Source organism: Poecile atricapillus, chromosome 3, assembly GCF_030490865.1.
Source record: "Poecile atricapillus isolate bPoeAtr1 chromosome 3, bPoeAtr1.hap1, whole genome shotgun sequence".
NCBI classification, from domain to species: domain Eukaryota; kingdom Metazoa; phylum Chordata; class Aves; order Passeriformes; family Paridae; genus Poecile; species Poecile atricapillus.
The window spans coordinates 116,140,525-116,159,594 of record NC_081251.1 but is presented as its reverse complement, the minus strand read 5'-3'; the positions used below and the strand labels follow the sequence as shown (position 1 = coordinate 116,159,594).

The window sequence follows — 19,070 nt, the reverse complement described above, 5'->3', positions numbered from 1 at the left end:
GGGCTGCAGGGGGACATGGTTCAAGGGAAACAGCGCTGCTGCCCCTGGAGAAGAAGTGCTCCTGCAGGAGCAGCCTCTGCTGCGACAGGAGTTCTCTTGTGCCAGGGGCTGGGCTGTTTGCAGTGTTCCAGCCTGCTGCTGCTGTCCATTCCCGGGCTGGAGTGAGGCTTTGGCTGCTGACACCTGGCCAGAAACTGGGGGCCACCGCAGACACCCCTCTAACTTTATCCTGTGCCATTTGCACGGGGATGATGCTCGCTATGGAAACATCATCTGATTTACATGTAAATAGCTTTCCCCCAGTGCTCCCTTTGTATCCCACCTGTTAATCACAGCAGAGCAGGGGAGAGCAGCGAGTGCCCGTCTCTGCAGTTTAACCTTGTGTTCCCTCCCGGCGAGGCCTCGCTGTGCGGCGCCTGACGAGCGGCTCTCGAGGCCCCTGGAAATTATCCAGGAGGTTTGAGCGCCTGCATTGTCCCCGGGGCACACGGCTCTCCTCCCGCTGTGCCAGGCTGAATGCCTCCGCTTCTCAAGGCCACGCAAGCGGCACCGCCGCTGCCGCGGAAAACATGCGGCTTTTCATTTGCTCTACCTGCAAATGAAAGGGCAGGAACGCAGGAGCAGCCCTTCCCTTGCTGTGCTCACAGCCAGGTGGGCTTCCCAAGGCAGCTGGAATGCAGCGTGCACACTCGAGCCTTGCAAAATTAACCGGCCAGAAATCTCGTGGAAAGGCTTGTGAGTGATTGGTAGGTGAATTTTGATTGTGTACGTTACACAGAGTACGGGAATGCAGCTTCCTCTGCTCTGGCACCACAGGGAGTCACAACATGTGATGTCCTTCCAGCCCCCGGGGGTTTTCTCTTTCAAAATCCCTGTGCTGGCTGAAGAGATGTGCTGAAATTCACCACGTTCTGTGTGTTTGTTGCCTTAAGCTGAAATATCTGTAGCTTGGACTGTGCCACAGCAGCAGTGTCCCTGCGGCATCAGAAGGAAGCAGCGTTCATACACTTGTGGTGAATTATCTGAAATGAGTACAGGGCATGGTGTTGGAAGGAGCAGACACCACGGCTGACTCCAGAGGCAAAACCAGTCCTTGCTGTGTGCCAGGAAGCCACAGGTTTTCATCTTTGGAGCAAATGCCTCTCCTGTCCTACTGCAGAGATGCCAGCCTCTGGTTTTTGAGGAGTTTAGGGTTATTTCCCCGCAGTGGAGTGTTGGCAGCCAAGGAAGGGAGGTGCTGTTGGGAAAGGCGATTGAGCAGAAGGTTTGCATGCTGTTGCAGGTCACAGCAGGGGCTGCAGCTTTGCTGCCTCGCTTGTGTCCTGGTTTAGGGTTAGCTCACACCCACGGGAACAGCCTGGGATGGGGTTCAGGGCTCCTGATCTCCTGGTGTCCCCTCCCGTGGAGCTGCTGAGCCAAGGGGAAAGGCTCCGTGTCCTCTTACCATTCCCTGCAGCACCCAGCCCTTTCTTTGAGGGCTTAAACCCGGGGGGCGGGAGGCGGGGGGAGAGGGTCTCTGAGAATTAGCGTGGAGAAAGATGATGACTATTTTAAGGCCTGAGCTGAGGGGGTGGAAAAAGGCAGAGCTTATGCCTGTGCTGCTTCAGCTGCATTGAGGAGGACTTAGCACAGATGGATTGTGCATTACAAAATGTAACACATAATTCAAGCTGTCAGCTTAATCAGACTGTTTCCAGGAAGCAACCTGTAAAAGAGAAGGACCTCTTGTTTGCTGACCTCTGATCCGTAGCCTGCTGCAGATTGTCATACATTTTGTTTTTCTTTATGTTGGTGTCCCTTCCTTCCCCTTCCCTTTTTATTATTGTATCCCTCTCGAGTGGCACCCTGGAAGGACCACCCAGCGGGAGGAAAACAATGGGAAACGAGCCGGCCGCTGGAATACAGGGTTTGTAAGGCTGGGGGAAAAGAGAAAGCACTGTTTAACTGCCTATGTGATCTCCCTGGCATTGTTTTGCTTATTAAATGTCTAGGAAACTCGGCTAAAGACACAGCAGCCCCCACTTAATTGTTCAGTGTTGCCCAACACTCGGAGGGAAAACAGAGCCTTGGGCGCAGCTCAGCACGGGCGAGCAAATGCTGCGGGTTTTTGTGCACAGGGCTTTTCCCTGGAGGCAGCCTAAGCCAGGGTTAACTGTGGAAACATGGCAGCTCCTGCCTGGGGGGGAAGGAAAGAAAGAGAACTCTCTTTTGCCCCAGCTGCGGTGTTCATTGCCGGCCGGGACCTGGGCTGGGAGCCGCACAAAGCGGCAGCGGGGACCTGAATAGCCATTTACACCTCTGGCCCGGGATTAGCCCGCGGCATTGTTTCAGTGCTTAAGTCCTCATTTGCATCATTATGGAGGTGCAGCCTCATCAGAACCCCTCTGAGGTCCCGGGGCTGTCCCCATACCTGTAGGTGGCCAGCGGATTTGTTTGGCTGCGGAGGTGAAGGAATTAAAGCGCAGTTTCCATGCGGCGGCTCGGCCCGGGCTGGTTTTTGGATGGGTTTTGGATGGGTTTTGGATGGGTTTTGGATGGGTTTTGGATGGTTTGTTCTGCTCGTGGGCTTTTTTCTTCCCCCCACTCCGTACAGAGCTCGGGAAGGTGTTCCTGCCGTTTGCTTTGGAAAGCTCACACCAGGCTGTTTGTTATCCCGAGGGTGCGATGGGAACGCTCTGGCAGACCTGTCACCCTGTCTGTCTGTCTGTCTGTCTGTCCGTCCGCAGCCCCGAGCTCCCGCGGCTCTGCCGAGCGATGGGAACATTCTGGCAGCCCTGTCACCCTGTGTGTCTGTCTGTCTGTCTGTCCATCTGCAGCCCCGAGCTCCCGCGGCTCTGCCGAGCGCTGCAGCTCCTGGAGCGGCTGGTGGAGAGGACGAGCCCCCGGCACCGGGCGCTGTACCAGGGCCAGCCCTCGGGGACAGCGGAGCCGCCCAGGTGAGTGACAAACAGCCCGTGCCAGAGAAACACGAGAAACGGAGCAGGAGAGCCAAGGGAATGCCCAGGACTCGGGTGCTGCCAAATGCAGCGGCACAGAGCCCTGGCTGTCCTTCCTCAGCCTCGTACACAACTGGGAACTGGCGGTAACGTCACTGACAGCGGCACACAGCCTCCACAGACTGCGGCTCTCACATCCCCTGGGTGATGGGGGATTCCTCGGGAACCAGGGAGAGCGTTCACAGAGAGGGAGAGAGGGTTCCCAATGAGGGAGAGAGGGTTCCCAATGAGGGAGAGAGGGTTCCCAATGAGGGAGAGGGTTCCCAATGAGGGAGAGGGTTCCCAGTGAGGGACAGAGGGTTCCCAATGAGGGACAGAGGGTTCCCAATGAGGGAGAGGGTTCCCAATGAGGGAGAGAGGGTTCCCAGTGAGGGAGAGAGGGTTCCAAATGAGGGAGAGGGTTCCCAATGAGGGAGAGAGGGTTCCCAATGAGGGACAGAGGGTTCCCAATGAGGGACAGAGGGTTCCCAATGAGGGAGAGAGGGTTCCCAGTGAGGGACAGAGGGTTCCCAATGAGGGAGAGGGTTCCCAAACAGGTCTGACCCCCCAACCTGCCACCGGAGGGGATGTGCTCAGCTTCCCTCTCGCTGGGAGGCTGCGCCTGGCACGTTCCAAGTGGCGAGTGTGACTTCCCTGTGGTGTCCCACATGTGCCACCGTGATGTTTGTCTGTCCCTGGCTGTCCCATCCCCAGGCTGGCTGTGCTCACGGGGCTGTCCCATCCCCAGGCTGGCTGTGCTCACGGGGCTGTCCCATCCCCAGGCTGGCTGTGCTCACGGGGCTGTCCCATCCCCAGGCTGGCTGTGCTCACGGGGCTGTCCCCCCTGTTTGTGTTGCAGTGCTGGGGCTGGGGGGCCGGCTCAGGATGACCTGGAGGCAATGGAGGCCGTGGTGCTGCGGCAGCTCCGGGCCGTGGTTCGGCACACGCGGAGCGGGAGCGTCCCACCGGAGAGCGGCGGCGCAGGGCAGGAGGAGCACACCAGGTACGGGGACACAGAACCTGCTGGGGCTGAGGCACAGCTCTGTCTCTGGCTGGGTCCCTGCTGCCCCTCCGGTGTGAGGCAGACGGAGCCGTCGGAGCCTCGTGGCAGCGGCAGCGGGAGCGTTCCCTCCCGCGCCCCAGTGCTGGCTCCTGCTGCACAGGGCAGCCCCCAGCTCCAGCTCATCCAGACCACAGGGTCTCCCACTGTCTGGCAGGCAGGGAATTGCAGGAGCTACAGACACCTCTCAGCCAGTCACTCCCGTCCTAGGATCTGCAAGTGAGGACGGGAAATGTAATTTTGAGAAGGAAATTATTCCGTGTGAGACAGAAGATGCATGTGGCCTTTAAAAACAACACAGTGCAGTTATTCAAAATGGGCTTTTTTTTTTTTCCCGTGCATATGCCACAAGGACAAGTGAGAATTACTTTTTTTTTTTTTTCTTCAGGTCTCTTTAACCCAGGAATGAAAACAATTTCCATTCTGTCTTGCTTAGCTCCTGTCTAGACCTCCCTCCCCGTCGCAGGCTCCGCAGCGCTCAAGTGCTGGCAGGATCGGGGCACTTGTGAGCGCTGCAGAAGGGTCTCTCTGCAGTACCTGCCTCTCCTGCGAGGCTGATACGCCTGCGGGCACCGACAGCTCCTTGTGTCTCCTGAATGGTTTCTTAGGGACAAACACTCGTGGAGTTAATTGGAATTCACTCCTCTGAAACTTCACTGGAGCAACAGGAAAAACAAACAGCTTGGGCAAACAAAAGGGTTGCAGGATTGAGATTTTCTACATTAAAAGACACCTTGGTGGTTTTTTTTTAATCTTTTCCCTTTTTATTCTTTCTGAGGAAAAGACAAGCCTGGGGCAGTTGGGTGCCCAGCTGTGCCCCAGGAAGTGAGTGAGGCCACCAGGGCTGGGTCTTTGGATCCTGAGCCTCAGGACAGGGCAGGCATCATGGTGATGGTGATGGTGATGGTGATGGTGATGATGGTCACCCTTGCCCACCTTGCAGAACTCACAAGTGGCTTCCTACATTTTCCACTTGGAATATTTTTAAGAGCCAGAGTGGGAATGAAGGGCCAGATGGGTGGGTGTCCCACTGAGGGTGCCGGTTTGTTCCTCAGGGACACGGAGGCGCTGCGGGCTCTCCTCAGCCACCATGGCTCGTTCCTGAAGCAGCACCAGGTTCGGCTCCCGGAGGCGGTGGCAGAGATGTTTGAGCAGCTGCTGGCACCGGGAGAGGAGGAGCAGGATGGCCAGGTGGGCACTGACAGCGTGGGTAAACCGGGGCTGCAGGAGCCTCCTCCGCCCCGCTGCGGCCGTGCCCTGTGCCCAGGGTGTGGCTTTCAGGGCAAGGACACAGGGCAGGCTGTGCTTAACCAGCCCTGGGGTGTCAGGGAGATGTGTCCAGTGCTTCATCCCACAGGAAAAGGGACTTGGTAAGGTCCCCACCCTTCATGCCAGTCAGTCAAGCTCACCCCTTTGCTCTTGTGCAAACCATCACGAGGCTTCTACGTCTTTCACTGTGACTCTTTATTGTGAATGGTGCCTTTTGACTTTTTGTGAAGCAGAGTGAGGTTTGGTGCTGAACACACAGAGCATTTCATAAATGGTGGCACACTCATGGTTTTTCTAAGTTAATGTGAAAGGCTGTAGCCAACTGTTTAAATAAACCTGCAGAAATGGCATTCCATAGGCTGCGAGTGCCTCAGCCTCCTCCTGTGCTGTTAAACAATTGATTTGCCAATCTGTGAGAGTTAGGGCAGAACAAGGAGTAGATTGGACAGACTCAAGTCTGTATTTCTGTCCCAAAACCAGCCCCAGGGGAACACCCTAGAAGTCAGGTAATGGAACATCTAACAGAAACACCCTGGAAGCAGATTACTCTGGGAGTGTCCATTAGCCTGAATGTGTGGGTTGGAAAAGGCTGGAGGGGGAGGAGGATAATGGAGCTGTGGCTGTTTGTGTTTTGAATGCTCAGGTGCTGAGAGAGGCCCTTCCAGGAGAGCGTGGGGATGGGACACCTGTCCAGAGTGACGAATCCTCTCTTGGCCTTCCAGCGATCCCCACCCACGGCAGGGAAGGAAAGCAGGGGGAACTGGCACGGAGAGAACCAGGTAAGGGGTGTTCCAGCTCTGGCTGCCACTCCAGGTTCCTGCTCTGGACACAGGGGAGTTCTGTCCAAACCCTCAGGGCTCTGTGCACTGGCAGATCAGTGTACGTTTGTGATGGATTTGGGGGCTTTTCCTAAATATCTCACTATTGCATGTGATTCTGGCTACTTCCCAAACCAAGTGATGCCTAAGTGATGCTTAGTTACTTCCCAAACTTAGTGATGCTTGAGGTGGTGGGTTTTTCTGCAGGAGAGGAAAGGCCAAGCCCTGTGGCTGCTATAGAACAGACCAGTGGGTTCTGTGGGCACCTTTACAAAACATCTCCCATTTAGGAGCTGGGGGATGCAATTGCTGCCTCTTGTGACAAAGCCAGACCTCAGAAGGAACTGCCAAAATGAAAGGGTTCACGTGGGGCCATTTCCCAGCTCGGGACGGTGTCGGGGAGAGCCCAGCTCGTTCCTCCAGACGAGGAGGGAATATTGCAGTGGTGGCAGCTCGCTTGCTGTGCTCCTGGAGCACCCCTTCCATCGCAGGCAATTAGGCTGCTGTGCTCTTTGCACGGCGAATGCAAACAGGCTGCTCCAGGCGCCCAAATGCGCGCCACTCTGACGAGCAGAGGCGAGCAGACTTTGATTTAAGCTAATTTCCTGCAGCAGGTCTGGCACACGCCGCCGCTGCCGGCTTGTTTGTTTCCCAAATCCACCGGGTCTTCAGTTCCTCAGGACATTTGGCTGGCTCGTCCTTCTGTGAGGAAGCTACAGAGAGCCAGGGCGGCAAGTTCCCAGTGGGCGCCGCTTTTAAGAGCGGTAATGGATAGTTTAGATCAATAAACAAGAGATAACAAAAGTGGGAAATTAAAGGGAGTAGGGCTTAAAAGCAAGCAGAGCGGTCTGCTGGCTGCTGCTTTGAAATGGTTTCATTACGGCGCGCTCACATCCACGAGTCACAGGCTGGGGTGAAGATGAGAGCGGGCAGGAGAGTGTGGTGGGATAGACTCTGTTCCAGGTGGAAGGGGTGGCTGCACGCTGCCCTCGGGCCCAGCACTCATTCCCCTGGGCTGTACAGCCACAGCCGGCGGCTCCGTGCACGGCTGGCTTCCTGGGGAGCAACCCCAGCCGCTGGCCCCGGGGCGGATCGAAGGTGGTGTCACAGAGCCCAGCTGGGCACAAACAGGGCTGGGGAGCAGGCACCGCTTCCATTCCGTGCCATGGTCCCACGTTTGTGCCCTGGGAATATCCTCACCAGGCCTGCCAGCCGTCTTACAGGGGTCGGCCTCCGTGGGCACGATCCGGTCATTCTGCGGCCAGCTCCAGAGGATCCTGCTTCGGCTCTTTCCATCAGTAATGGACTGGGGAGCCCTAGAGTCAGCCTGGGCAGATCCCAGCCGGGCAGGAGCTGTCCCTGTGGCAGGCAGGAGCTGTGCCTGTGCCTGTGCCAGGCAGGAGCCGGGCAGGAGCCGTGCCTGTGCCGGGCAGGAGCCCCCTCTGTGCCTCCTGGGAACAGTGGCTCCCTCCGGGGCAGTGCCATCACTGACACTTGCCGGCCTCTCCTGGCTCTCAGAGGTGCAAGTGCTAACACCTCCTGTGTGTACAGATGCCAAGAGGCTCCTCAGCCAAACCCAGCGACTCTGGTTCCAGCCCATCCCTTGCCAGGGAGCTGTCTCTGCTGTTCCTCTGTCTCCAGGAGTGAGGCTTCTCACACCTCACTTGAAAGCCAAGCTGCTCCTTTCAGACACGATTCATCTTCAGCCCGTGATCTTCTGCAGGCTCCTTGTTGGCCTCCCCTCCTCTCCCTGCCAGGCAGCTGCTCTGCTCCCTTTTATCATCGCCATTTGCTGTGGCCCCGGGGCTCTGGAGTCATTATGGGCCCAAAATAGAACCCACATCTCTTGTGTGTGTGTTGGCTTTTGGGCTCACACAACTTGTTTTCAGGGGTTTAGATGAATTGGAATTTGACAGCCATCTGTACATGACTGTTTTGCTGTATGACTTTTACTGAGCTTAAAGGATACAAATTTGGGTTGTTTTGTTTTTTTTATTTCAGTAGATGCCGCATTTTTAAAGTGTTGGTTTGAAACACCAGGAGCCTTTTGGGGCTTTGGGGTTTGATGGACATCACTGTGTGGATGCAGTCTTTAGGATGGCACTTTGGGAATGCTTCTGGAGTTTTGGTGAATTTTTCTTGTTTTACATAAAAAAGAGAACCAAGACATTGATTTCCTTGAGTATCTGGGAATACTCCAGAAGTATTTGCATTGGTTCTTTAATGCCTCTCATCCTTTAAAGGGATGGTGCACGGCTGGCCCTGTGGCACCAGGTTATGTGAGGATACAGAGGGGGAGCACGGCTCCTCCTCAGCTCCTCCGTGGGTGCTTTGCTTTTTATCGGGGAAGACGCGTCAAAGAAATTGTTCGGCTCTTTGGCTGTTCCTGAGGTAGGCGAATAATGTGAGATTAAGAAGGATAAAACCCATTATTTCTTGTTTTGCTGGATGACTGTTTAAGAGTCTCATTTATGAGTAGGAAATTGCTGATTTTATTGAAGGGGCAGGTTTGTTAAATCTTTAACAAAACCAGATTCTCTCTCTCCCCTTCACTTGTCTTTGATTTGAGCAGGCGTTAAGGCTGTAGAGGATTTGAATAAAAATGGCGAAGCTGCTCCACTCCTTGGGCTCTGCTTTACAGAGCTGGGGGATGTCACCCCCAGCTGCTCTCCAGGTCTAAAATCTCCTGTAGGAGTAGGGAGGAAGAGCCCCATTACGAAATCAAAATCAGCCCTTCTTTGTGTATTATTTGGGAACATGAAGGAGCACAAGCTGGATCCTGGCCACCTGGAACAAGCCAACAATCCTGCCACCACTTTTCCCACAGCCACGTGTCCCTCCTTGAGGATTCCGAGGTGCTGCTCACAGTGCACCAATCAAGGCGTTTGATGAGTCTCACTCAGCTGTGTTTGATGTTTTTTGATATTTTATATTTTGATATTTTGCTGTGTTTGGTATGGTGTGATGCGTCTGGGACGGAGGAGGTTCCTCGGGCCAGCGCCAGGCTGGACACTGCGCCTGGGTCAGTGTGGATGATGCCATCCAGCAGCTCGTGTTGGGCACTTGAGCTCCTGAAAGACCTCACAGGGAGGATTCCTGGAGTTGGGAATTCTGGGTGGAGATTCTTCATCCTTCTTTAGGCAGAGGCAGCAGCAGCTCTGAGCGCTGCTTTTGGGAGAGGCAATGCCATGAGCTGGGATACATCGTGGGAAAGGGGGGTAATTATTTTTTTTTACCCCCTTTCTCTTTTTTGCCTCTCATTCTTGATTTCCCTCTCCTCCTGGGCAGGCTCTGGCACCTGTTTGCTGGAAGTGTGAGAGCAAGCAGGATTTTTGCCGCTGCAGTCCGAGTGCAGAAGGGACTGGGAATGTGCACAGCCAGTTAGGAAGTGCAGAATCCAGTGTGGACAGAAATACTGAACTGTCCTGGCTTGGGACAGTGCTGACAGCAGGGCTTGGTCATGGTTTCAGAGCTGTAGATAAAAACATACATATAAAAATATATATATATATATATGTGAAGCAGCCTTTTAAAGTGGGATTTCTGCTTGAGCATCGTCTGCTTTGGAAATGAATACAAAGATGAGCAATTGTCTGACTCCAGTGAATGAATCCATTTGCTTCTTCTTTTTTTTTTTTTTAAATCAATCTTTGCAGAATAGAAATGAGATCCACAGAGCAGGGGGAAAGAGGAGAAAGGAAAGTGGGGATAAAAGGTTTTGAAATAGTTGGGTGTTTGGCTGTTTAAGTCATAAAAATCTCAAGATATGTGTTTAATTCGATTTCTATAGAATTTATTAATTTTTGTCTAATTCAAGAGAATGGTTGAAAACACAGAGGTATCAAGTAATACTGACAGAACTGTAACATTCCAAAATAATCTACATTTAAGGGGAAGGAGAACAAAAATAACCACTCTGCTTAACGCAAGTGGCAGCTTGGGAAGTTGAGAGTCCCTGTTTTTCCTGCGCAGGTGGGGATCGCGGCCACGCCAGGCCCGAAGGAAGCGACAGCCTGGGGCATTGGGACAGCAGCTCCTCGTTGGATGGAAGCGCTCCTCCCCTCTCCAGGTGAGGCTGTGACACTGGGAACGGTTCCAGGAGGGAGGAAGCCTGGCAGAAAAGGGCTGGAGCTCCCCTGATTTACTTTTGTGCTTGGACCGGGGTTAAGGTTGCTGTTTCTTAATTGAGCGCTGCAGCTTCTGAACTCATACCTCAGGACATGAGCTCCTCCTTGCTTTTAATCCTCCTGATCCACGGATTTTTGGGCTGCTGTGGGTGAGGCCAGTTCTGATTCTGCAATTGCACAGAATTTCTATAATTTGAGCACATTAAATAGGAGCTGTAAGCCAGCATCGATGACTGGCGTCCCTGCTGCTGTGGGGGATTAATTCTTACCATCTTGGGTTGAATTGTTTTCTCTTTTCATATTTTCTGGAACTTTGAGAATGGTGAGCCAAGTTATCCTGCCTTGTGCTGTGAGATGCAGGGGTGTTCCTGTAGATGAGTTTTTGAAATGGTACATTTTAGCCCTTCCCTGAAGCCTGGGACAGCTGGAAGAGCAGGACAGGGCCCTGAGGACTTACTTACAGGATCACTGCGGTCGAATAAAATGTGTAATTTAAAATTACCTATTTTTTATTTAAAATAAAAACTGTCCTAGCTAAACACTGCTGCACTGCTGGCCGGTTGTGGCCACAGCCACTTCTGCCTCGGTTAGGTGCTGTGCATTTTTTTTTTTTTGCCCTTATTTTTTCTTTTTCTCCAATTTCGATTTGTAATAGACTTGAAACAATTCCCTGTGGTCTGTAATTGCAGGCCTCTGTCTGGGTGCTCAGCAGCTTTGTGCAGGGGCAGGCGGTGATGCTGCTTTAAAAAGCCAGGGTGCCAAACGTGTGAGTGCGTGCGAGGGTTGGTTTTTGTGAGCGGCCGAGAGCCACGGCGGGGTTTGGGAGCGGGGCTGGGCTGCCCGGAGCGCGGCGCGGCCAGGAGGAAGAGGCAGAGCTGTTTGCGGCAGCTCTGCTCCCGGCAGCCACTCCTCGGGCTTTATTGCTTTCACAAGTGGTCTCAAACCCACTACTTGAGAATAAACATCCCTGCGAGCTCGGCCGTGGCACTTTATAAATTCTCCTTTGCCGCGTTTTGTCACTGAGCTGATGAGTGACCTCGGCGCGGACCCCGCCGGACCGGAATAAAAACCGTGGCTCCTCTGATGTCCCCCAGACAATAATTATCATGTGCCAGTTAAGCCCAAACTACAGCTGAGGGATTTTACTTTAAAGCGGAGGCTCGGGCGCAAAAATGCATTTATAGCTCTTTGTCTGGCACCTCATTATGTGTGGGCCTGATTCATTAAGTAATTGGTTTGCAGTTGTTTACATGAGTATTAAGGCTTTCTATTCAGCAGCCTTTGAGATACACATTGTGCAAATGTTGCATGTTATGAATGCGGAATGAGGGGCCGGGGCCCGGCCCTATTGGCTAAACACTGCGCGCTGTTGAAAAGCAAGAGAAAGAGATTGGGTGCTGCTTTGCATAGCAATGACTTTCTTAATAAGCTTTACAGATTGATACACACAAGCTATAAAAGATGCAAAGAGATACTCTTAGCACATTTATCCATGCTCGTTTCACTATTATGGGCCTGGAGAAGGGAAGAATTGAGGGCTTTCATACTCGGGTTTTCAGTGCGTGTCTTCAGTGCATGAGACTTAATAGAATCCGATGTTTATTGTATTATAAATCATGGGGAAGTAGGCAGATCTGCAACAGTTTATTATTAAAGATTCTTTCAATGTAAATCTTTTTCTGCCATTGTATTTCCTACAGCAAAATCATTTTGTGGTTGAGTGGGGATGAAAGGCATAATGTACGACGGAGTGAGTCTTAATAGGAAGCTGCTCTCCGAGTAAAGACCACTTGTTCCCTTTTGTTTGGCGGTGCATGCCAGAGCTTCCTCTTCTCCCGCAAACGCCGCCTGCTCTACCTCCAGCAAGAAAACCGCTTTTCCCCGGCTCCGTGGCTTTCCCGGGGGAATATTCCCGTGCAGGGAGGCGCACCTTTGGGTGGGGTGTCGGGGTGCTGCAGCGGGCGGGAGGGCGTTAAACGGCACGGTCCTGGGGGGTGGAGGTAGCAGAAGTCAGGGCTGAGGCTGCCGGCGGGCGCAGGCGGGTGGGCAGCGATGTGTGTGGCATTCCGGGGGGCTGTAGCGATGGATGCAGCCAGTGGAGGTCACTCGCTTTCTGGGAATCCCCCATTTCGGATGCAGGCGTTTTATTTTTCTTTGACTTGTTTGCGCCGTCTCGTTTCCAAATAATCTGGAGATTAAAGGTGCGTTATCAGCTGAGAACCAAAGCCCGCTTTGGATTTGTCAGGACACCAACACGGTGTAAAGTATTTTAAACTTTAATTAATCCTCGGGAAGGACTCCGGGGGGGGTCTCTGAAGGCTGCCTTTCAGCCCTGTTGCCCGACACAGCTGTAGTGACATGCAAATAGAAGTTGGCAGAGTCGAATTCATCTCTTAATCGTCCCCGGGCCCGCTGGCTTTGGCCATCGGGGGGCACTCGGGCTCTGCGCGTCCCCCGCTCCCCCTTCCCGAGCCGACGCCAAAATCTCCGCTGTGCTCCGAGGAGACAGCGCTGGGCTTTGGGGCTGGCAGTGCCCAGGACACACAAACGCGTTTCCCGTGGAAATCCGGGGAAAGCGCCACGGCGTCGGTCTGGATTCCTGGGGGGCGCACCCAGAAACAAGGCAGGGTCCGACGGATTTACCCCCCCGATGCACTCCCAGTCCTCAGATGGCTTCCGTGAGAAGCTGGCCGAGAATTCCAGGAGGATTCTGTGCTGCTCCAGCTGTTTGTGTGAGCTTTGTTCCCTTTGCCTGCTCGCCCAGCTGCGGCAGAAGCAGCGCTGTTGGGGCGGCGGTGCCCCGGCAGGTTTGTGGGGAGAGGCACCAACATCTGCCGGCCCAGCAGACAGGGAACAGTGGATTTTTTGGCACTGCCCCTGCTCTCCTGCGCAGCTTCCTCGCAGCGCTGTGATGCATCTTTGTGTCACTGGGGGTTCTTTTCTCCAGCGTGGTGAATCCAAACAGAGACCGGTCTTAGACGCAGCTCGATAGAAATCTTTGTGTCCCAAAATAAGGGTTGTCCTACTCGCAGTGTGATTACTGAAATTCAGTGTTATTACTCCAGCTCTGGCAGGATGAATGGACTTTTGAGTTTATTCTGCCTATGTGACACTGTGCAGAATATGTACTGTAGGTACTCGGTTTTCCAGGGTGGGAAAATCCCTTGGCATTTAGGATTTTCCAACTTTTCTGGGTGTCTTTTTTTGCTCGACACTAAAATGTAGAAGTTCAACAGGTGCTTTAGCAAGAAGCCCCTCAGGCCACAGTAAACGTTTTCTGCTGTTTTCCAGCAAGCCCCCTCGATTAACTTGGCTCTTGTTGTCCTGGCATTTTCCTCTTAATATTAATTTTCTTTATAGGGGAAAGAATATTTTCTTGGAGCTTTTTCATTCCTTACTCTTGCAGCATCTTCAATACAAAAAGCCCGTTTCATCAGAGAAACGGAGAGATTAAAAGGCTCTTTGAAGTGAAACCGGTTTGGGTTTTGTCTTTGTCAGAGCCTGGGTTCAGTTTGGAATTATTTTAGGGAAGAAGCAAATGTGTAAATGGATATCGGAGGGTCACGATGGGGGATTAGTGGAGGCGCTGGAACCGGCCTGGCTCCATTTGTAGCCCGAAAATGTCTCGGTGGAGGTCTGTGCCCATTGTGTGTCGGGTGAGCGCAGCTGCTGCACGACACCGCGGTGCTGCTGCATCTCCCAGCTCTGCACAGCTCACCCCAAAATTCAGCCCCTGCAGCACTGCCCAGGCTTGGGCCAGGGGAGCTGCAGGTCCCCCTTTGGCTTTTCCCATGTCCCTGCTCCATTTTCTGTATCTGCCCGGCATTTCCCTGTGCTCACAGCTCTCCAAGCCTTTCTGCCAGCCTGCCGGTGGGTTAGATGGTGTAGGAAGATGAATCCCAGGGAATGGATGGTGTTTGGAAGAACACAAACATCCCTGTTCTCCTGCCAGCTTTCACCTTTCATTGTGGGAAGCTGGGGTGGCAGTGGGAAGGTCTCCAGATGTTCCTGCAGCCATGGTGGTCCTTTCTCCATGGATCCTTCAGCTGGATCTGGAGGACCAAGCCCTGGAGCTGAGGCAGTCCTCAGCACCGGTGTGATCCTCAGCACCGGACCCAAAGCACTGACCTGCTGGTGATTGTTGTGGGGTTGAACCACGGAGGGAAGTGGGACAGAACTGACAGACTCAGTTGTAAAATGGCTTTTGTGAGAAGCCAACTGCAAATCCCAGGAGCCCCACGCTCCCCACCCAGCAGCAGGCCGGGATGTGGCCCAGGGGGAGCGGTGGCTGCTGCCCCTGATCTCCTCCTCAGTTACTTGAAATGGTTCCTGTGCCGGCATCTGCAGGAGGAACCTCAGCAGCTGCAGCTCAGCAGCAAGTGGTCTCCTGCTCCACACCCTGGGGAAAACAGTGCAGCCCCTTGAGCACATTTTTGTGGGCTGAGCCTGGGATGCTTGGAGCACCTCCTGGGAAGGGCTGAAGACCAGGAGATGTGGCCAAAGGGAGCAGGAGGTCGGAGTGTTCAGCAGGAGCAGCCCAGAGGCTCCGGCTTCAGATCCTCTCTGGGTATCCTGTCAAGTGAAAGCCTTTGAAGAAATGAGAGCATGAGGCAGTGTGGAGTTTTGCTTGGAATAAAAGGGAAAGGCAGTGGGATGGCGCACTAAAGGAATGTTGGAGGCACCTTTGAAGCCCAAGAGGTTAAAGTTTTTTACTGAATGAGGTAACAGTGAGTTGCCCCACCATTAGTACTCTGCTAGAGCTGTCACTTGGTAGTGGCATTTCTGCCTTGGATTGGCACCTCGGTGGAACCTGGGCTGTGTTTAATATTCTCTGGGAATTTTTGTCCACAAAGCAGGAGCCTTTGGAGAGAAAACGAGATTTAAACAGTGGGAGCTTTCTCTGGGTTAAAAGGAAAGTGGCTGCACCACTGGTAGCTGCAATGTGTGAAACTTTACACGTGGCTTTCCAGCTGCAATCCCAAATTCTGACTGAATACCGAGGATAATGCAAGCAAGGAACCATCCCTGCTTTTCTTTGGTCTCCTTCACAAATGCCTCCACAATTGTGGAATACTTGCAGCTCCCCACTTTAAGCACTTGTGTATGGGCTGCCACATTTTTAAATGAAACACAGCAAACCACAGACATTTCAGAGAGTCACTGTTGTGACTGAGGCCACAGCTTCAAACTGCACCTTGACATTGGCTTATATTTCACTGGTTGGCCCAGTGATGTCCCCAAATATCTCCTATTTGATCTTCCTTGTTAAAATCAGCTGAAGCTTTATTTTTGGAGCTTCTTGCAGGACCGCTGCTGTAACAGTTAATTCTCCCCCGTGTTTGCCCCCGTGTGATTATTCCCCAGCCCCAACACAATGCAGGAGCTGCACACAAAAGATCAAAATGATTCCAGCTTGTTTGAGCGATTCAAAAGGGCCTGTGATGCTCCAGACACAAGAGCAGCCATTTAGCAGAGGAGGCTGGGGCTGCACACACATCAAGGTAGATCAAAGGCAGCAGAGGCTGTGCATTGCCTTGTGGCTGGGGACAGCGCCGGGAGCGGAGGAGAGCACGGGGAGGAAGTGCAGGGAGCAGCACCGGGGGGGATTTGGTCTTGTTTGGATTTTGTCTTTCCCTGCTTTGCGTGCTCTGAAGGGCGGCAGCAGCTCGGCAGGGCCCTGCTCCTGTGTACCCCAGCTCAGTGCCGGTGTAAATCAGTGCTGTTAGCGGGGAATGACTCCAGGAACAGCTGCACCAGTGTCCCTCCTGCACGTGAATTTCCCCACGTTTCAGGTGGAGAAGTCTGTGATTAAACAGTTATTTGGAAAAAACAAAAAAATAGTTACAGAAGTGACTGGGTTGTTGCTTTTTTAATTGGAGACCTTGTGCTGATTGTTGGAAATGTTTTACAGGACTGAACTGCGGAGGGAGAGAGTAACTGCCATAAAATCCAAAGGTAAGAAACGAATGTTACGCTAACAAAAATTAAAGTCTTTCTAGTTAGATTTATACCATAGAAGCCCTCCCAGAACAATATTATGAGCTGTATAAAGTATGGAGAAGGGGAAGCATGGAGTTTCCCTGTCCCCTGGGGGAGCCAGCAGGGAGCTGAGGAGGACAGACCCCGGGTGGAGAGGAGGAGGAGGTGTTTGTGGGGCGGGTGGTGGGATCCTTGCAGGGTTTATTCAAACACCAGTGAACAGCAGGTGGAGGGAACCTGAAGGAGAAAGAGAAGCCTGTGGCTTCCTTGGTCTTCCCTGTGCCCTGGGACGTGGGTGGCTGCAGCTGGATGGTTTTGTCTGTGGCCAGGCTGATTTTGTTCTGATTTGGTGTCTGGGCCCTGCGTGTTTTTGCTGCCCACACGTTCCAGTTCCCCCGTTCCCCCTGCCAGGGCTGCCTGGAGCCGTGCTGCGGGCACTGGCAGTCCGGAACAGCCCGCTTTCAGAGGTGTGCCATTGAACTGAGCTACTGGTGCCATCAAGGACGGCTGCTTTGGTGGCACTTGAAAGGCTCTGGCGTCCCCGGCCCCTTTTCTGTCTCGGAGCCGTTCAGCCGGCTCTGATGTTCCCAGCAGAGCGCAGCCCCGCGGCCCAGGGGGCCGGGGATGGAGGATGAAAGATGCAGCTGCTGCATTTGTAGATAAGGTGTTCGTGGAGCTGGTGCCGTCAGAGGCACCAAAGTGCCTCAAACACGAGCCACAGTGTCTGTGTGAGCGTGACAGCCTTCCTCCTCCCGCTGGCCGAGCCCTGGGCCTCTGGGTTTGGTGGCAACAGAGAGCACGGCTCTGTCAGCCACTGTGGCCCTGACTTCATGTGCTACGCTTCCCGCCCTGTCCTATCCATGGGTCAAAAGAATTCACATCTCCAGAAATCTGTCAGCTCTCTGAGCTGCCGTGGGGTCCCGCTGCTGTCGGTGAAAGGGTTTGCTGATTCCCAGAGCCTGAGGCTGAAGCCATGTGCTCCACCGAGATCAGGCCTGCCCGGCTCTGATCTGGTCTCAAAGCGCTGATTTGTCACTTGTGACATCATTGCCGTTTTTGTGCCAACTCGGTGATGTCATGGCCCGCTGGTGACTTCAGCGCAGGGTCAAGTAGTGGGGAGGAAGGGGAAGAGAAGAGACAAAGCTGTGATTCAGGCAGCAGCTGGTCAAGTAAATTGCTTGGAGTGGAAATGTTCTGCCCGGCTACCTTGCGGCACAATGGAGTGGGAGCGCTGAATGAGGCCGCTGTCCGGCACAGCCGCTCCGCTGCCGGACACCGCGCCGGACACGCGCACCTGGGGCTGCGGCTCCCAGCTCCAGCCCTCGGGACGGGTCCCCTGCTCACAGCTGTGACAAACAGCACGGCCACGGGAAAGGTTTTACACCTCTGCTCTCTGTCTCCTCACCCGCAGCGTTCTGGGGCGAATCTGACGACAGCAGCTCTGAGCTCGAGGCTGCTCTGCGCCCACAGCCCCGCAGCGCAGATTCAGACGACTTCGATGACTTCTATGACTGAGATTCTCCTGCTGGCTTCTGGGAGGGAAGGAACAAACTGTATTTTCTTTTACACAGTGAGTGTGCCGCGGGCCGAAGCGCTGCTCGTCACTTTATTGGCAAAGAAAATTTAGATACCAAATAAACATAAAGAGTTTATCCATTGTCTGTGTGCTCGCTGTGACCTGCAGTGTTTTCCTGCTCTGACAGGGACCCTGCTGTGTGACAGTCCCCTCCCAGCACCGGGACTGCAGCGCTACACGGGCTTTGGGAAGAAGCAGACAAGCATTGTGGGTATGCAGACAGGCACTGCTGGGGCGGGCTGGCATGTTTGATCTTTATCTTCTTCTGCAACAGATCAAGAAGAAGAAATGCATAAAATGTCCATTTGTAATTCAGCACATTTTGGAACAGAGCAGCATTTACATGTGGTGAGCCCCAGTGCTTTCCCGCTTTTCCTTGCTTTGTGAAATCTGTGCTGGCGTTGCTGTGTGGACATCAAGTAATTGGATGACTCCAGGAGCTTCATGCATTTTTAATTTTCCTCTTTTCATTTCTTTTATCTAAAATTAAGTTCATTAAAGATGAGATTTTCTTTGGGAGGGAGAAACCAGGGGACACGTTAAAGCTGTTCATAAATGATGACAAGTTCAAAAGCAGAAAGCAGCACCCCAATTAAGCTGTGCTGTGCAGCAGCCCCACGTCTCCCAACACGGCCGCCAATCCCTGCACCCCATCCCTCAAAACCCAGCTGGAAATGGGAACAACATTCAGTTCAATAAGAGGAACGTGTGGGCCGAGAGCTCAACAGCACAAAATGACACAATGACTTGCAGAAGGCTCGCTCAGAACTGAGCAGGAGCCACTGGCACAGCCACCCCCTGTGGGTTTCCGTCTGCCAGCAGTGAGGGTGCAGCCTGGAATGTTCTGGGAAGTGGGAAATCTGCTGCACCAAGCATGGAGCTGCGTGAGTCTGTGACCAGGGCTGACACCCTGGGAGATTGCTGGGCTCGACTAAAGGACTGCAGCACCTGACAGAGTGAGAGGACACAGTCTTAAGCTGCGTCAAGGGAAATGGAGGTTGGATATTAGTAAAAAACTTTTTATGGAAAGAGTGATAAAGTGCTGGAATGGTCTGCCTGGGGAGGTGGTGGAGTCACCATCCCTGGGTGTGTTAAAAAAAAAAGACTGGATCTGGCACTCAGAGCCATTGTTTAGTTGACGCAGTGTTAGGGCATGGGTTGGACTCGATGGTCTTGAAAGTCTCTTCCAGCCCAGTAATTCTGTGATTCTGTGACTGAAGCCGGACTTTACTCAGGGCTTTAGTGTCCTTTTTACCACACTGATTC

The 19,070-nt window shown here is 53.3% G+C and overlaps 1 protein-coding gene across 2 annotated transcripts in view; it reads left to right on the top strand.

Annotated features, from left to right (window-relative positions):
• KIZ (kizuna centrosomal protein) overlaps positions 1-17,885 on the top strand; it is a 28,025-nt gene extending 10,140 nt beyond the window's left edge. For both annotated transcript variants that reach the window (XM_058837002.1, XM_058837003.1), the window contains 7 exons: positions 2,817-2,936; positions 3,835-3,978; positions 5,091-5,226; positions 5,948-6,083; positions 10,095-10,191; positions 16,161-16,204; positions 17,640-17,885. In XM_058837002.1, the coding sequence (XP_058692985.1) occupies positions 2,817-2,936; positions 3,835-3,978; positions 5,091-5,226; positions 5,948-6,083; positions 10,095-10,191; positions 16,161-16,204; positions 17,640-17,743 (781 nt within the window). In that variant the 3' untranslated portion in view covers positions 17,744-17,885. The remainder of the gene's footprint in view (positions 1-2,816; positions 2,937-3,834; positions 3,979-5,090; positions 5,227-5,947; positions 6,084-10,094; positions 10,192-16,160; positions 16,205-17,639) is intronic.
• The last annotated feature ends 1,185 nt before the right edge of the window (positions 17,886-19,070 follow it).